This window comes from Salminus brasiliensis, chromosome 9 (genome assembly GCF_030463535.1).
Source record: "Salminus brasiliensis chromosome 9, fSalBra1.hap2, whole genome shotgun sequence".
Classification (NCBI taxonomy): Eukaryota; Metazoa; Chordata; class Actinopteri; order Characiformes; family Bryconidae; genus Salminus; species Salminus brasiliensis.
This window is the reverse complement of record NC_132886.1, coordinates 35,704,306-35,723,533: the sequence shown is the minus strand read 5'-3', so window position 1 is coordinate 35,723,533 and position 19,228 is coordinate 35,704,306. Positions and strand designations below refer to the sequence as shown.

General features: G+C 44.3%; 1 protein-coding gene across 5 annotated transcripts in view; it reads right to left on the bottom strand.

Annotated features, from left to right (window-relative positions):
* cdh24b (cadherin 24, type 2b) overlaps positions 1-19,228 on the bottom strand; it is a 248,342-nt gene that overhangs the window by 9,155 nt on the left and 219,959 nt on the right. For all 5 annotated transcript variants that reach the window (XM_072688280.1, XM_072688282.1, XM_072688285.1 and 2 more), the window contains 7 exons: positions 15,021-15,277; positions 14,464-14,600; positions 11,521-11,642; positions 9,145-9,262; positions 8,230-8,541; positions 3,933-4,137; positions 2,180-2,603 (listed from right to left, as the gene is read on the bottom strand). In XM_072688280.1, coding sequence (XP_072544381.1) covers positions 2,180-2,603; positions 3,933-4,137; positions 8,230-8,541; positions 9,145-9,262; positions 11,521-11,642; positions 14,464-14,600; positions 15,021-15,277 — 1,575 coding nt within the window. The remainder of the gene's footprint in view (positions 1-2,179; positions 2,604-3,932; positions 4,138-8,229; positions 8,542-9,144; positions 9,263-11,520; positions 11,643-14,463; positions 14,601-15,020; positions 15,278-19,228) is intronic.

Sequence of the window (19,228 nt, the reverse complement as noted above, 5' to 3'; positions counted from 1 at the left end):
ACTCAAGACATGACAGTACGTTCAGTATGTGGCATGCTCATGTCAGTGTTAAGTAGCAGAGCCCAAGTAAAGTGTAATCTTTAAGGCTTATATTTACAGATATACAGTGATATTCAAAAGTTTAGGTACCATGGCCAAAAGACCGAACAACGTGATTCAAAGTATCATGCAAGCAACACATCAGTCGTATTTTATTACAATCAACACTTAATTTTTTTTTCTCATATCTTTTTAGATAACTAGGGTTCCATCATTTTGTAGTAGATTTCTGAAAATCAGAAATCAGAAGTGCAGAATTTTCTGTGCACTAGAAAAATCCCACAATGCACCGCAAAATGTCTTATTTTCCACTGAACACAAAAAAATCAAGTGTTGTGGAAAAAAGTACAATCTATATCCACTGTCGGCTTCTACAGAAAAGGACCTTCCTGTGTCTATGGTTGAAGGCACTTTGATTGAACTTCACTTCACTAAAAATATATGTATTAAATATTTGGGAAATTTCTGTGAGACAAACGAATAGTATTAATAACACTGTTGAGCAGCGACCACTTATTTGAAGCTGCTGTTGTCTCCGGAGTCTCAATGACCTCTTGGTGCAGGATCCTCCAGACGCTGGCAGTATGCTGACCACATCTAACCAAAGTATACAGAGAGATACATTTTGTAATGGGCTCAGAAATACCGTGAAATGAACGCCGCGCTACACTGGATGGTCCATTATGGATTCCAGCCTGCTCCAACAAGACTGCAACGTCAGCAAAGGTGGTGGCGGAGTGATCATTTGGGCTGGAATACTGAGAAGTGTATTGGTAGGTTCCTTTTAGGGTCCCTGGAGTCAGAGAGAGCACAACCGGCCACAAACTCTCCCCACATCACTCCTAGCATGATGTTGGTCAGCACTGGTGTCTGTTAGCTGGGGTGCTGGAGGCTGCATCAGCGGCAGTTCAAAAAGAGGCGGTGGCTGGGCTTCACATGTGTCGCAGTCGGAGGAGACCAGTGCTAGTATTCACCCTCATAGTGTTGGGGGCATTGCTAGTGATAGGGGGTGTTAACAAAAACTGTAACTGAACTGGAAAATTCTGTATGGAAGATGGATGGCAGTAAACCCCAAAACATAAGCTCTGAGAGGCAATACTGGCAAATCCTCAAATGAACTACAGGCTGAAACTATACACATGTATTATAAAAATTGAACGTTGTAAAAATAATCTGTCTGTGCAGCAAATTGAACAGGTTTCTGTTTTATTATGACCCAGTAAATGCCTTGTAACATCCGCTTTGTTATCTACATGGTCATATCAGAAGATTATGATCACCTACTTAATTGTGGGCTAATAACCACCCTTGGCTGGGATGACACTAGAGACGTCAAGGCATGAACTGTATTAGGTGATGGAATGTGATCCTTATAGAAGCTAACTGGACTACAGTGGTGCGTCCATTGTTCTGTACCACTCAACGGACGCTCCATTCTCCCCTTGGGGCACCACTGAATAGTACAATACTGAACAGTAGAATAGTGCACCGCCACTCCAGAGTCTGCTAAAACTTACAAAAGGTTTTTGCTGATAGGGTTAGCAAATCCTACCAGCAGTTATCTTGAAAAGTCCTGTTTCCCAATTTTCTTTGCATCACTTGGAAGGCTGGGCATGCATACATGGGCATTGGTGTCAGGCAGATGACCATCAGCCAATTAGGCAAGAAGCCTTATCTGTGTATATTAAATGTGATGCTCAAATCACTACATGTAAAGTAATATATATTAAGAAATAAAGGCTTTGTGCCCAGTTGATGGTAATCAGCTTGCATCTTTATCTGTTTTATATTCATACAGAGAGGCTTTAAATGGTGGGTATGGTTAGAAAAAAGGTACAAGCTTTAGTAAGTCATTACTTTTGAACTATTCACATCAAATGCATGATCCCATCCTGGAAAAGCCCAACGCTCCCCTGACAAACACTGATCCCTGTCGGAATTAAAATGTTTAATTAAAAATGCTGCTGTTTCAGTTTGCACACCACCCCAACCACTCCACACATAAGCCAGTTGGAATGGTTTCAACCTATTTTGAGCTTACGGGAGTTGTTGATGCAGTTAGGGTTTGAAAAGGTCTAGTTATTTAGCACCTGGAAATTAATGCTGTTGTGCTTTAAAACAGAAGCAGAGAATTATTTACCCAGTCCAGATCCTGGCTCTGCTGAGCATCGCTGCTCGAGTCCTCCTTGGTGTCGTTTTTCCATGGCGTACCCCCTTCAGAGGTGGTGGCTCCGTCCTGGGACGCCGTACCCTCCCTGGAACTGTTGCCTGCCTCGCCAGGTCCCACGTACAAGGACCCTGGTTCCAGTGGCCCGACTACTGCCCCCTGGTTCTGGATTACCAGGGAGTGGTCTGGCTGGCCCCCGGGGAAGCGGTAGCCCAGCTCAGCCAGGCCTGGCTCGTATGGAGCCTGCGACCGACGGAGTACAGGAAGCGTCTGGCTGCTGTAGCACAAGCGGCCATACAATGGAGCTGTCTGGCTGTGGTGACCGCCGTCCAGCACTCCTGACTGGGCCCAGCTGCTGTACGTCCGTGCCTTTTCCTGGCCACGCTGGGAGTAGCGTCTGGGGAGTGTTGAGGAGAGCAAAAACAGGTACTGTGAGAGCCAGTGTATTGGCAATTCAAAGGCAATAATATTGCAGTCTAGTTAATACTGACTTACCCAGCTCTGGCACAAAAGGTCAATTGTAACTTATGCTAACTATACACTACAAGACTTTGAAAAGACTCGCTTGTCAATTTGTCATTACTCACAGAGTTCAGTAAACCTGGCTTCCAGGTTTTCATGTCTGAGAATTTAGTTGCATTCCCTTCTGATTTATAGCTATTAGGAGTCCAAAAACCTATGGCCAACAATTATATTATGTTATTGCCGGTCAGCGGCAAAAAATAAAGAAATAGGGGCCAACGAGTGTCCTTTCATTAATTTAATAAATGACAATTCCATTTTCTGTAGTTTTATTATAATGGCATTAATGCAGCATTTAAACCCACTTTGAGTTTGGATTATTTTGACAATAATCAGGACATAAAAATCACTTCAGGGAAACAGGCAGGTGGAGCTGTTTTGGTACCTATGTTTGAACAAATCAGGGGGAAAATCCAGCTGGCTGCATTAAATCTTTTGTTCCAGGCTCACATTAAACTGGGATGCCCTTGGCTTTTCACTAGGTTCCATGTTCTGCTTCTTTAGCGCAGCATCAACGTTCAGTATGCTGACTCTCAACATTAGAACTGTTCACTCTAGCATCTTTAACTGACCTGAGATGAAGTGCTTGCCACAGATTTTTAGCACTATTATTTCCTGCAGCAAGATTCCTTTCCCATCATGCTTTTTGTAGGAATTTACAAGAAGAGAAACTGTTGAACAGTGGAGCAGAAACAGTGGGCACAGCTGCCCTTGTGGGAAAAAAAAGCTTTGCTGCTACCCGGTTGTGGTGCTTGAGAGAACTCACCTATTGGTTATTTACAATGTTTACATCACTGAGTTACGACAGCTATCCTGACCATCTTACAACAAACGATTGAGATGATCGCTGCAACTCATTAGTTTTATTTGGACACTGGACAATTGTCTGCGTCTCTGAAATCACCTGATCCGTCATTTGGTGTAAGACCATTCACTTATGGTAACACTGTTACATGGGTTAGCAGGGTAACTAAGTTTTAAGATTTGATATGTTATTAATTGTGTGTAATAAATAATAAACATATATTTGGAGCCCATACAATATCATTATGTGGTTTTATTGTTATGACTGATCACTGATTTGTGTTTCAGCAGATTTAACAGCTCTTATCTCTGAGAGAAGATCAAAAATTTGAATGAATGAATGAATGGGGTGCTTGTCTAGTCTAGTCTGTAGTCAGGTATTGAACCAAGGTCGACTCACATATTCCTGCTGTCAAGGGTGCGGTACCCCCTGCGAGCACTGTGGGGGGCGCTCTGCAGCGCTGTAATGTCAAACGCAGCAGTATCCGCCTCCCCCCCTCCCTCGTCATCGTACGTAATGATGTTCTCTCTGACATCGTCTTCCTCCAGAGGAGAGAGGGAGTCCCTTTTTTGTCTTCGCAGGGACAGAGAGAGAGCACTGACAGCTAAAGAAAGAGAGAGAGAGAGAGAGAGAGAGAAAGAGAGAGAGAGAGACAAAAGAAAGACAGAGTGAGAAGCCACTCCAGCCATGTATAAACGCAAAGACTTATTGTTTGTACTAGATGACAGATTTGCGCAATAAACTTGCAGGGAGCTCCAAGGAGACAGAGATTCAATAGGCGCATCAGACAACGCAGCATACAGACAGACACTCAAACAGACAAATGACTAGTAATTACAAACATGATCCTTCGCAGCTATGGATACAGATCTTCCAGCAATCATAGAAATGAAAGAAAACGTGCGGTGGAATTGGCAGATGACTTATCTTTTCATTACTGACACATGGAAAACCTCCCAAACGGAAAAAAAACAACCTTCTTCCATGTTCGAAAGATCTGTGTCCCAATTATACATATGTTACATAATCGCTGCTGTCCAATGAAAAACATGTATCTCCATTTTTGTCCATTTTTTGACACAGTTTTTTCCATAATTTGAACCCTGTAGCTGCTTTGTTCACTGTGTAAACAATTCGGGATAAACGGACCAATGAAAATGCTTCCAAATGACTTGCAATAAAATCTTTATACATTGACTGAAGTATTTTTTTCCGTTTCCTGAAAAAGTCACCATTTTGGAGATACACGTTATTCATTGGACAGTGATGATATACAGACACCCCATGCAAACCATTGTATTTTTTAATATATTTAACATATGGACATTTGATTCTTATTTAAATAATATTGGGAGATTGTGATAATACAACTAAAACAGAAAGAAAACGGCAGAAAACGGAAGAAGTGTCCTTAACGTTTACAAATCATTTGTAAAATATAATTAATACAAATCCTATGTACTTTTTTAAAGAAAAGTCTTTACTAAACTAAATCAGTCAGTCCAGAATGTCTCATTATAGAAACTGCTGCTAAAAATAAAGGGATTTTGCTGAACAGATTAATCAGCAGCTTATCTTGTCTATATCAAATCAAATTAAATTTATGTGTATAACGCTTTTCACAGGAACCGGTAAACAGTAAGTGGACAAGATATCAACAACATTAAAACCTGAAGACCCCCAGTGAGTAAGCCAAAAGCAACAGAAGCAAAGAAAAACTCCTTCAGAGCTGGAGGAAGAAACCTTGGGAGGAACCAAGACTCACAAGGGTGGACCCATCCTTCTCTGGTATAAACTATTTATAATTATTATAATAATTATTATTATAAGTCATCGTACCACCTCATAAAACTGTTCTTCTGCTCAAGTGTGCTGATATAATCAGAATATAACTAATAGAATCAGAGTAATGATGGTTAAGGGTGGTAATAATAATGGTAGGAGGAGTGGGCAGCTAGTCTGACACAGGTTGGAGTGACTTTGACCACTATATGTAACCACGGTTTCCCACTGGGTAACCGGGTACCCACGCGTAGTACCCACGGGTAGTTTTTGCCACAGTTGACCATTAGTAAGTGATGCATAAGTTTGATTTTCATGGAATGTTGCACAAGGAGGAAACTCTTCTGGCAAGAAAAAAAAGAAAACACCAGGGCATGACTAAAGTTGGCTAGAGAACATCTACACAAAGACCAGGACCATCACACAACTAAACATGTTCTACATGGAGGAGTTCTAGGATGGATTACCGTTTGCTAGTTAGCAATCTAGCCTAACTAGATAACCATGCCATCAGCAGCCAGAGCCTGAGAGGGCACAAATGGCCTTGCTCTCTTGGGGTGGGCAGATGGCTCAGTCTCTTCCTACGTCACTTCAATGTGATGCTGGTTGTCACGAATGCCTGCTAGCTGATGCATCAGAGCTGGGTACCTGGGGCTGTCTCCAAACGCATTGGTTGTCTGTGACACACACAGCTCCAACCTAGCAAGGATGGAATTCCTCTAAGAAAGCGTCCTATTCCATAATGCAGTCAGGTTGACATTAAGGGGTGCTAATAAGCTACAACACTGATTTGGTTAAAAAGCAACCTCACACATTTAGACATGGCTCTGTGGAGCTCTTAAACCGAGCTCATAGCAATTAGACAGCATAGTGGGCAACTGGGGTTCAAAACGCTACTTACTCCGTAAACAATAATGCTAGCAATTGTGCCTGCCCTGGGATAAAGTCCCTGACACTGCGTGTTTGTTTTTAGCGAAATGATGCCGTCCCTCTCGACGCGAATGCTGGCAACATTCTACAAATTAAACTGAGTTTACTCCACATTGATTTTGCCCCCCCCACACACACAGATTTTGCCCTCACTGCCTCCCATGTGAGCCTGGTGTAATGTTTTAACAGTGGTTTTCCAACCCTGTGCTGGAGTCCCCTGCCCTGCATATTTTAATGGCTTTTTCTGGTCCCACCACACATAATTCAACTCAACTACCTAGTCCATTAACAAGCCTTTTCTTGAGATGAAGTGGGTGTGGAACAGAAGGAGAAGGAAAAAAGTGACATGGGATATTCCCGGCCCAGAGTTGGGAACCTGGGGCCTATATGACTGAAAGTCCTATGAAATATAGAGTACAATATTAATATTGCATAATTGATATCAAATTTGAGTGTAATATTAAACATGCAGCAAAGTCAGAATAATAAAAGATTTAATATCATCAATCACCGCTCAAAAAAAAAAAAACCCACATGCCTGAGAACTGAGAACCGAACAGCCTGTAATATTCTAATAAACGCATGATTGACAAGACAGCCAAGCTGAACTCTACACCCTGCAGCACTATGCACAATGGCGGAAGCTCTGAGAATTGGGATTGTTCAAGCTTTACTCGAGATTACGACCACCTAATTTACATTAAAGGGGGGAAATTGCTAATATGTAGACATTTGGAAGTGATTCATTGGACCTACTCACACATTAATCTAATTACAAAGTAATCGTAGATTTCATGCTCCCTGGGGACTGAAGGTGAGGTTTCTTCAAAATTCAAAAACGATCAGCCATAACAATATAACCACCTTTCAAATATTGTGTAGGAAGCATGAGCTCCACAAGACCTCTGAAGGTGTCCTGTGCTATCTGGCACACTTTGTCAGTTGTGAGGTGGGGCCTCCATGGATGACACCAATAAGCCTTGGGCACCCATAACCCTGTCGCCTTTCGGTAGGTACTGACCACTGCATACATAGGGAATACTAAATGCTTGCCCATTGTTCTTGTTTCCAACACATGCTAACACATGCTGTGGAATATGTATATCCCACATCTTGTGATTTTAATATTATGGATATTTAATATTAAGTCCAAGGGGGTTGATGTGAAACTAGGCATATACAGCACATCCATACAGAGCCGGCATTGTTAGCGTGGTGGGTCAGTCTCAGCACTGCAGTGACACTGACGTGGTGGCGGCGTGTTAGTAGTGTGTTGAACTGGTACGAGTGGTAGTGTGCAGCATCCTGTGACCACTGATGAAGGACTAGTGCATGACCAACACAAATTACTACTAATACACACTACTACTAACACGCCACCACCATGGCAGTGCAGTTACTGCAGGACTGAGAATCACCCACCACCCATATCCTACCTGCTCTGTGGAGGTCAGTCCTGTGGGGTCCTGAACACTGAAGAGGGAGCAGGGTGAAAAGAGGCTAACAGAGTATGCAGGGAAACAGATGGACCAAAGCCTGGAGTTGTATATCTACAGAGTGCTCCTATATGGGAACATATATATGATATATAAATGGACATTTCAAACTGGGCCTAAAACGACCCAGTTAAGGCCCTCAGAGGTCAGACATGGCAATGTATTGTGGGACATAAACAAACACTTCAGATTTGTCCATGCATTTTAACCCTCAGCCGCACTAGACCTACTGTGTGAAATGTTTGTACAGTATTTCTCCTTTCTGTGGCCAGCTGTGGCTGTGTTCCGGCACCCAAATTCAGATATGGTCATTGCCGTCAGTGGTTGTATGAGGGCCGAATAAAAGAGGCAAGTGTGGGCCAGAACTGGGACACTCGTTTTCGATTTGTGTTTAAAATGCGAATTCACACCAAACCACTCTGAACGACCATAAAAATGCAGTAAAGGCATGGAATCCTCTCCACTCTGGGCTCCACAGGCTGCCTTACCCAAAAGCGTGGCCACGCACGCCAAAATGGCCAGCAGGGCGGCGGTGCTGAGTCCTGGGGAGGGCAGGGAGGAATGCTGGGGAAGGCATACGGTCTCCCTCTCCCACTCAGCCTCGCTCTGTTTCTCCTTCTCTCCAGCCCGTGCTCCTCCTTTCAGGCAGGGGCAGACGGACACGGTGACCGTCCCGGTGCTGGTCAGGCCCGATGAGCCGTCCCTCAGGATCAGCGGCACGTGGAGGGTGAGGGAGGACGACAAGGAGGAGCGAGAGAGAGCCTGCAAGGGCGAGGCCAGCACCAGGCTGGCGGTGGGTCCTGGAGAGAGAAAGAGAGAGATGAATAAAAATAGATAAGAGAGAGAATAATGAGGAAATGGACAGATAGAGGGTTCGAAAAAAGGGGGCTTTTAGATCAAATGGGGCCCCAACAGAAGTTTAATTCAATTGAAATCAATCGAGTGCGCTTTAATTCCATTGCCTCGCCGCTACGACATTTGTACAGACCACTGAGTCTGAATGCTGCGGGGTTGGAGGGGGTTGGTGGTGGGGGGGGTTCTGGGATGCCAGAGGAGAGCATTCTTTGCCGAGCGCAGGGGGAGAAGATGGATGTGGCGGAGAGAGGCGAAGGCAAACAATGGGGGGAAAACAAAAGGAGCTGTGCACAAAGGAGCCGCACAATGTCGCTGCATAGGCAGGGATGATGAAGGGAGGCAGGGAGACACAGAGGGAGAGAGAGTGAGGCGACGGGAGACAGATAAAAAGGACGGGATCGAGCGGTGTGCGCGCTAGAGAGAGAGAGAGAGGGAGCGCGAGAGAAAGAGAAAGTTTGAGAAAGAAGGAGAGAGAGAGAGGGAGAGAATCAGTGAACGAGATCAGAAGAGAGGGGGGGGAGAGAGAGAGAAAGCGAGAGAAGGCACACCTCCACTCTCTCTGATGCTGAAGTTGAGTGCGGCGCTGGACTCTGGAGGAATGTTGAAATGGACGGTGCTGTCATTCCCCCCCTCGTCTCTATCAATAGCTCTCAACACCTGCACCACCTGAGAGAAAGAGATAGAAGTGCAAATAGAAGAGAGAAAGAGAGCAAGAGTGAGAGAGAGAGAGCCAAAAGAAGGGAGGGGGTGGGAAGAAAGAGTAAAAGAGAGGAAGGGGGGATTAGTTTTTAAAAGCCAGAGCCCCCTGATTTAATGCCAGACATTCACATTAACCTCAGCAGCCCCCCTGCAAACAGGTAACGAGGCTGATTAATGCAAGGCACGAACACAAACAATAATTAACACTGACCCCAGTATTGAGCCTTGGGGAACGCCCCATGCACAGGTACAGGTTTTAGCTTGCGCTCGGAAAAGCCCAGCTCCGAACCCAGGAGACGCAGGAGGCTACAAATAATCACGCACTTCCGGGCTTGTTTCAAGGATCTTTCCTCGCACCGCAGGGACCCAGTTAAAAGAAAAACACCAATTGCGCAACATGGACGGAAGCGAGCGCCGGCGGGACAGGGGCCTATTATTTTCACGATTCTGCGACGCATGGAGATTAAGACACTGTCAAGTCACATTAGCCACTCACTACATCTTTGGGGAGGGGGGGTGCAGGGGGAGGGCCGCGGGAACGTTCCTGCACAGTCCGGCTCCTGCCGCAGACGGGCAAGCGTCACCGGTTGCGATTGAACATTAAGAGGCGCGCACCGAGGCGGCCGAGCAGATGGACACAGAGACCCAATTAAAAAGAAAGGAGTGGTACAAATCAAATGAGGCAGGCATCAAAACAGAGACAAACGGCAGAGCAGACGTTCAAAAGATACACGGATTGAAGAGTAGAGGCATACATCTGAAGATCTGAAGAAGCGTTGTGTGTACGTTGGAAAGGGATTCGGTAACGGAGCTTGGGAGAGAACGATTTAGCCCAAGGCTGAGGCAAACGCAATATACATCTCGGTGCTCAGCTACAGCAGACAAAAGATTACATACCCCATCGGCATTTTTAGCCATGAAGGGTATTATTAGCACATGACTGCGCTTTAGGAAGATGATCTAGTCGAGGGCATTCACAAAAACAAGTGAATAACACCAAACAGGCTGAATGGATGTAAATGCTATTGTGATGTATTTCATTAGAGGCTACACAGAGGCTTAAAAGGGACGTATTCACTGCCTTTATGTGCCATAAACAATAGTTAATTTTTACTCAGCCATTTTCCAGCCTGTCTTGAATTCAATTAAACAGGCTGTTTTGTTACTCTGCCTTTAAAGCTGATTTATGTAAATGGCCAGGAACACCACTCCATTTCACTTCAACAAGGGTGAATGGGCTAAACAGCTATTGACCGTACGCACAGTCCTATGTAACCACATTTATGGTTACGACATCATAGTTATGATGCATTTAAAGCAGCTTTAGTTCCCATATGAAGGGTGTAATTGCAAAACACATTAAGCATCATTTTCATCATTTTTGTTAATTAATAAAATGTTGAGAGCGGGGAGCCCTTAGGGCCTTCTAGGCCTTTAGGTGCGGCATAATGATTTCCAAAAAAAAATTAAAAATGTATGTTAATCTTAGCTCATTTTTCTTTAATGGAAGCACCATGCTTCTATTTAAGGTCTGAAAATACTGCAGTAATACTTTAATTCACTGTTAAGTTTTGGTTGGAAACGAAAGCATTATGATCAACAGAAAATTGTCCAATCAGGCCTTCTGAAGTCTTGATAAATGACCCACATAATAATCAAGTAATTATCAACCAATCACACTAATTTTGTGAGTAAAAATAGACACTGTAGGCTGGTTTCAATTGTTAGAAATGGACAACAGTGGTGGCACAGTCCTGTGCCAGGGCTCTGTCCTTAAACATCACTCCCTTTATTATAAAGCACTTTATTAGGAACCCTATTCTAATATTGGGTACAACCGGCCTTTGCTCTAAAAATGGCTTCAGTTCGTAATGGCATGGATCCATCAGATTATGGTAACGTTCCTCTAAGATTCAGCTTCCTGGTCCAGCTAACTCAATGCTCATGTGGGGCTCATATGGGTGGAATGTGGGCTAGGTGGGTTCCAGGTGAGCATGGGCTCTGAGCGTTTGTATATGTTTTATTTACTGGGACCCAGTTGGACTTCCCTATTGGGCCGCATTGTAATAGCGCGCCCCCCAGTGGGTCCTATCTCGGCCCCTGTGTGCAGTGTACAATCCAGATGGGGCACATGTTCAATCTCTCCTAGTCCCAGCACTGACCCTGTATGCAGTGGAGAGAGCATTCAGTAATCTATTCACATAGCATTAAAGAAGCTGGCTCACCTGTCCAGTGGAGGCAGAGTCGCACATGGCCGTGTTGTACTGGCGGTCCAGTTCTGGGGCGTTGTCGTTTAGGTCCAGCGTCTCAATGGCGACCACCACTCTGGACAACTGGCTGGGATTGTCTGAGGTGAGCGAAAGCAAAAGCAGGACTTTCACAAACATATGGCAAACAAGTATGTGGACAGGCAACGATAATACTAGTTGGCTGGGGCAGCTCTAGCAGGGCTGAAATTTCCCACACGATGGCAGGGTTCAATCACATAGGCCCAAGCCACTGAGCTCTTCAGTATTACTCATTCTACTGCTGCCAGTGTTTGTCTATAAAGACTGCATGGCAATGTGCTTGATTTAATAATTTGGTTAGTAATGGGCGTGTGGCCGAAACACAGAGGGTCAATAATAATCAGGAATGTCCACATACTTATGACCATATCTGTATCTTGAAGTGTGACCTTGAAATGTATTTTGCCAGCTACCAATCTATGCTACCAGCTATGGCCGTTCTTCCAGGGTAAATTACAGGCCTATAAACAGATACACATCCCTCCTACATAAAACCATGGCAGACGTGTGATGTGTGATTTTTTTTTTACAAATTCAGACTTCAGCAGTACTTCAATCACTCGTCCCATTCTGGACTAATGGCTTGTCATAGCAAATAAATAGCTTTTACCAGGGTGTATTGATACAGTACAGGCCTGTCGTAGCGGAGAAATGGACTTAATGGATTGGTACCGAGCCTGAGAAAGCACGGCCGCAATCGCTCTGGCTCATTATGATTCAGCCCCACGCGCTTCGCTCTGGCTTGGACTGTATTCACAAGAACGTTTTTGGACCGTTTTCACACACAAACACGCGCGAACACACACACACATACTGGGTGCTGTAACATCATGTTGTGGATTAGTTCCCGTTGCACCACATTGCTGAAAATAAGCTCCTTCTACAATAGCTATCAAGCTTAGCTCGAATAGCATACCGCCACTTTCTATAGGCCCACTGTGGTGCATAAAAGAGCAGCACTCAGTCCCCCGTGTTTAGAACTGTGTCTTTCTGTACATATTACCAGTGCAAACAAGAACCCAGCATATCTAATTAAACTACATATCTTAGCTCTCTTTCCTTGACAAATAATGCAATACCAGTGGAGTGTGTGTCCAGAGGGATAGTAATCTGTTCATATATGAAAAAAAATGTTGGTACCCTTCCATGTAAAAAAAAACAAAAACTCCCACAGTTTTATTAGAAATAACCTGAAACTGATGAATATAATCCACATCCTTTGTGGGTTATTCCTAATATAATAATAAAAAAACAGACCCTGCTTTTGATATTTGATTCCACATACCCATCCATCTTATCCGTCTCTTTCTGGTCAGAGCCGCAATGGGCCCTGAGCATAGGCGTAATCATTGTGCCAAAATACATACAGTACATTTATCCATGATATACATTTATATATAACGCAAAATTTGGGGCCCTCAGAACCGTCCTAACTTTCCTCCCTCCCATATAGCGCCCCAGTGAGCAACGCAAGAATACCCCTGGACATGGTGCCAGTTCATCACAGGGTACCACGCACAGACCTTACATACTCACACCTAGTGGCAAGTTAGCATGGCCAATTCACCTACTATGTCCATTTAAAAATAACAGTTACAGTTGGCTAGAGCAGCTCTAGCTGAACTGTGACTTTACAAACTGACTTACTTAGCGGTATTTTTGCATGGCCAAATCACCTACTATGTGTGAGGGTGGGAGGAAACCGGACAAACTGAAGGAAGGCTTCTGCTTTGGTCAAGGGTGGACAATTTCAGTCCTGCACAGCATACCTGATTTAAACCACCTGTTAATTGCCAAGTTGGTCTGTTAGAGCAGGGATATCAGCAAACTGTGCTGGCCCCCCTAATCAGAGCTGGCCCAAGGCATAGTCGAATTACACGGCCACTTAGGGCCCCAACACCACCAGGGGGCCCCCAAGAGCACCAAGATATCATGATAAAAAAATACATATTTTTAAAATAACATTGAACAATAAAATGAAATGGTATTACACAGGTAAAAGAAATTTTTTATATTAATTTATTTTCATATTTGGCACACCGATACTAGGTTAATCAATTTCTGCTGTTGGGCAAATGTAGATATGCGCCGCTTGGGTGGTCGATAAAGGTCAGCGTATTGCACAATATCTCTCGCCATATAAAATTATGAAGCATATGTTGAAGAGCTGGTGATGTGGGGGGCACCAAATTAAAATTTGCTTAGGGCCCCATAAAGGCTAGGGCCGGTCCTGCCCGTAATTCTGCTTGATCTGATACCCATGTGGATCCATGTGCTAGTCAGCTCCGCCAGTACACTGACTGAGGCCATGAGCTACAGATCAAGCAGAATCAAGGATATCAGCCAGGAAAGCAAGGGTGACTGGCATATTTGGCTGCGGGTGAGCAAGAAGAAATTACGGGAGATCTGGAGTGTCATGTCTGGAGTGGAGCTGGGTTTGAACACAAGTATGTTGTTTTCTACCAATCAAAAGCTGGGACTTAACCAGCAAAAATGTATGCAGTGCCTTCTGTTTTGTACCTGTATCTGTTTAAAACGCTTGATCTTCTCTTTCTGAATATTTTATTCATATTCAGTTACATCCCTAATCTCCACCATGGTAATTATTTACCCAATACTCATATAAGAGGTCTTATGAGATTTCTCAGGCTCCACAGAGCATCAAAAAAATCTTACGAGACTTACAAGTCAATACTGTCATAAAAGTGTCTCTGCTGTAAGTTTGCTTAACCTTGCAGGGATATGCTAATGAGCCAACAAGGCAAACTCTTTGACTCTTTGAAACCTCTATGAGAGGTTTGCCTGTTGTGGACCCACTCTACTGTGCTGCATTGCGGAGCAGTAGGTGCGTATGCCTGCGCTGCGAAGGCCCATGGGTACCTCTCTGCATGGCAATGATGGTGACGTTGTGCCACTGCTCGTGCTCGCGGTCCAGCTCTGAAGCCGTGGTGATGAGTCCAGTGTCTGGGGCGATACGGAACAGTGCTTCTGGATCTGACTGAGGATCAATGGAGTACCTGAAAGAGAAACGATAACAGTTGAGCAGGCTACGAGACAGCAGTATTGGGCGAAGTGCGACAGAGAGAGTGTGGGAAAAACAATGAGGAAACATTTGGGGGTAAGAACCAAACAAGCAAGGCATGCTTGACAAACAGAGCAACAGAGATGAGAGGACGATCAAAGCCCAGTGCTGGCACAGCTGAAAGTCAGACCTGCTGGACTCGCTTGGCCTGCAGATGGTCCTGAGATTCGGCATTGTGGGTGTCTGGCTGGAAACTGTCTGGGCGCTGAACTAGGGCTTTGGACTTAGACTGACTTGAGCCCTAATCAGACGGGATTTAATGTAAAGTCCTGGGGTATATTCCTCTTTCACAGGAGCTCCTCTGTCCAGAACACCCATGTCCAGAACCTTGCAGAGATATAAATCAGTGCCCTACCTGATGTTGTTGTTGAGTCCGGTGTCTGGGTCCACAGCACTGACCCGCCCCACAGTGCATGCCGGCGGGCAGTTCTCAGACACGTCCATTCGGTAGCGGACCCGTGAGAAGCGCGGCGGCTCGTCTGCATCCAGAACAGCCACTCGAACGGAGGCGCGGTCTTTAAAGGGTCCGCGCCGCAGGAAGCGCGGGTCCACAGTGGGGTTGAGCACCTCCACAGAGAAAGAGTATGAACTGCGGCTCTCGTAGTCCACGGCCTGCAAAACACAGACAATTATTCCTGTAAAATCTGTATTGTTAATGTAATAATATTGTTAATATTTTAGGGGTCCAAGCACCCAGACTGTCCATGCTCAACTAATCTGGCCTGGGGTAGGTCTGGTTCTGGCATGACTGCTGGTTAAGCAGCGTACCTATGGTCAAAATGCTACATATGCTGGTTTTGCTTGTTTTCCCATATGAATATTAAATTAAATACATTCTTAACATATATTGGAATATTTTCTAATATATGCAGTATTTATATAAACACCATGGATCAGATATTGACATGGGACACTTAAATGGACTATAAATAACATATATTTCAGCCAAATATCAACATATACAAACATATATATATATAATAAATAAAAAAAAGTATGTTTACTACATATTCATACACAGTCATATTAGACTTTTATCACCACCTCTGGTTTGGAACAAACTCTGCCCATTATTAGCTCCACTTCCCATATAGGAGCACTCTGTAGTTCTGTAATTCCAGACTGTGGGCCATCTGTTTCTCTGCATACTTTGTTAGCCTCCTTTCAGCCTCAATGGTCAGGACCCCACAGGACTGACCACCACAGAGCAGGTAGTATTTGGGTGGTGGGTCATTCTCAGCACTGCAGTGACACTGACATGGTGGTGGTGGTGTATAAGTAGACTGTCCTACCTAGTTGGTCCTCTACCTTGCAGATGTGAAGTCAGACACAGAAGCTTGTCTGTTGCTGCACAGTTTGTATTGGTCATCCCATAGTCCTTCATCAGTGGTCACATGATGCTGCCCACAGGACACTGTTGGCTGGAGATGTCTGGATCATGCTGGTCGACCAGCGTGGTATTAATGGTCATGCTAGTCGAACAGCATGATCAGCATGGTCTTAATGATTGACCAGCATAGTCAAGCTTAGTCATACTGGTTGTTTAGCTTGCTTGTACAGCAGCTAAACCATCAAACTCAAGCAAAAACGTGTTGGTCAAGAGCTAAGCTGGGCAACCTGGTTAACTACCTTGACCAGCTTGAGGTTTTTTTTGCAGTGTTTTGGCTCATTGATACCTTTACCAGAATCATCAGCGTAGTCTTAATGGTCGACCAGCTTGCTCATGCTTGCAACCCGGTTAACCACCTTGACCAGCTTGTCAGCAGGGTTTGGGTTTATTAATACATTTATGCTAATACACATTTAACATGTGGGTCTGCATTACAGATACACAGTGACTGCTGCTCCAACAGCAGCTAATAGGCCTTACATGCAAGGACGGGAGGGGTGAAAGCCCTACGTTTCGTAGTAAAAGATGAAGCATGTTAAATAATAACCCTTTTAAGTTAACTTTCATCTTTCCTAAAGCCATGAACAATGCCCAGAACTGAGCCATAATTGTTTGGTTCTTTCATTTCCATGATCACTGGGAACGCAGTAATGCCTTTCTAATGGAGCTAAGCGGAGGAAGAGCCCGAGTGGATCTCGCTGTTGATTACATTGTGGAGGCGCGTGGGGTCTGGACGTGGACCCGCAGCAGTGTGTACGTGTGTGGCTGTGTGTGTGTGTGTGTGTGTGTATGTAAATGGCTAGTGTTGGCAGGGGCGGTAAAGACAAGGGAGTGGGGTTTGAAATGACTGGCTCATTAGGAGACTGAACCATGTGGGTGAGTGCCACTTTTGTGCCACTTTCTACCAAGCTGCTATCTCCCCTGCTCTGTCGCGCCAGCCATCACTGTAGCGAGTGCGGGTGCACACACACACATATACATATACATATATATATATATATATATATATATATATATATATATATATATATATATATATACACACACACACACACACACACACACGCGCACACACACACAGTCCAGGGAGTCACACATGGACACAGCATGCTTGGACTTGAAGCTGGAGGAACAGACGGAAGGACAGAGTGACAATGAGCTGAATTAAACTATGATGACTGACTGACAGATGATGGGGCACCTCTTAATCCCGCTACTGTCTGCACACACACACATATATGCAGTCAGAAACATAAGTATTTGGACAGTGATGCTTCATTTTTGTTGTTTTGCCTCTGTACATTACTTCTTAGGCTTAAAGCGATTGGAGAAACGAACATAATTATAAATATAAGAAGTTCACTACGTGTCCAAATGTTTGTGGAAACGCCTTGCTGACACAGATGTGTAAATGCACAAACAAGCAGCTTGTCCAGTCCTTGTAGAAAAGTACTGCCAACAGAATAGGACTCTCTGGAGCAAATAAACTTGAACCTATTGGCACCATGCTGCCTAATTCTAGGCATGGGCTAGAGGAGTATAAAGGCCCCCAGCATTGAGCTGTGGAGCAGTGGAAGAACCCTGTTCTTTGGAATGATGGTGGTTCTCCATCCAGTACTTTTAGGATGAAATGGAGGTTGGGGATGAGGTGGGGTGGTGATCATCCAACATCCTGACCTAGCTGTCACTGAGCACAATCAAATCCTCACAGCAATGCTCCGACTACTAGAAAGCCTTCTTGAGACAGTTGCTCCAAAAATAGCAGGATATACTCTTTTTTTGACAACCCTTGATTTCGAGCAGGCGTCCCAATACTTTTGTCCATATAGTGCATAGTGTACTTGGAAGCAAATCCTTTATACTCAGTGACTGCCTGAAGTCTGGAACCCATGACATCACCAAATGCAGAGTTTCCATCCTTGAGATGCTTTGCCAGGCTTTTGTCTTCAGTGTGTTTCTCTGCCATAAGCAGTAGTGCTCTATACACTTCAGAACTCATCCCGCTACTTCTATCAGCAGTTACATCATCAATAAACACCAGTATTTTAGTTCCTTTGGCAGCCAAAGATGCCTATGCTATAACAGTGCCTCCACCATGTTTGACAGATGATGTGGCATTGCTTCAGATTAAGACCCCTTCCTTTTCATCACCATACTCTCTACTTCGTTTTTAATCTGGGTTCCATCTGTCCAAACAAATCTTGTTCCAGTCTAATCTCACATTTCTATTCTTGAGTTTTTGTATCTTCAAGCAAACCTTCTGCACTCGTGACGGTGTCCCTTGATTGTAGACTTTGACGAGATGTTGTGAAGGGGGCTTTTCCTCACAAAGAAAATCTATTACTTTGTTTGTCGTCTGTTGTCTTCCAAGCCTTTTGGTGTTGCTGAGCTTGCCAGCGCACTCCTCAAGGCAGCCTGCGGCATTCTGACAGTACTACATTAAATTAAAGCCATATCGAGACCACAGAAAAAACACTGTAGATCACATGTCCCAAAATTTAGACAGAGAAAGCCAGTCAGTCTTTTGGTAAATGAGCAAATGCTTAGGCCAGGTTACCACCTTTTATAACACTCTAAGAATTACTATCCCTTAACTACATGCAAAGCAATGCAATCTGACCAAGCTGTTTCTATTATATTATAACAGTGGGGGGGAACAGCCAGGAAGCACCGGTGGTTATAAAGAGTTTAAGAGCCTGAACACTCAGAATAGAATCCTGACCTTTATCCCCTTAATTTGTCACGAAATACTGAGAAGCCAGGCCACATCTGGTTGCCACTAATGAACACAGACCAGTTATGAAGGCTGAAAATTGAAAAATGTGGTCTCATAACCACACAAAAACAGAGCTTTCAAAGAAAACCTTCTGGAAAATGCGTTTGACAATGAAAGATCCACTGATATCCACTGAGCTGCTTCACATGGTCGATAATGAGCCTGGCCGTTTCAGTGCAGGGTGCTAATATCTGATATAGGGTGCTAAGCCTACCTCCATAACATTACCTGGTCAGCTGTATTTCAGCTGTCATTCACATAACCTACATTAATAAACTCCAAAGAGGACCAGAGAAGAAAAACTTAGGTCATGTTCATGGCTGTGAATAGTGCTGGGGACAAAGACAAGGGCTGGACATAATAGGGATGTCATGACTTCCCTGAATTTAGTGGACTG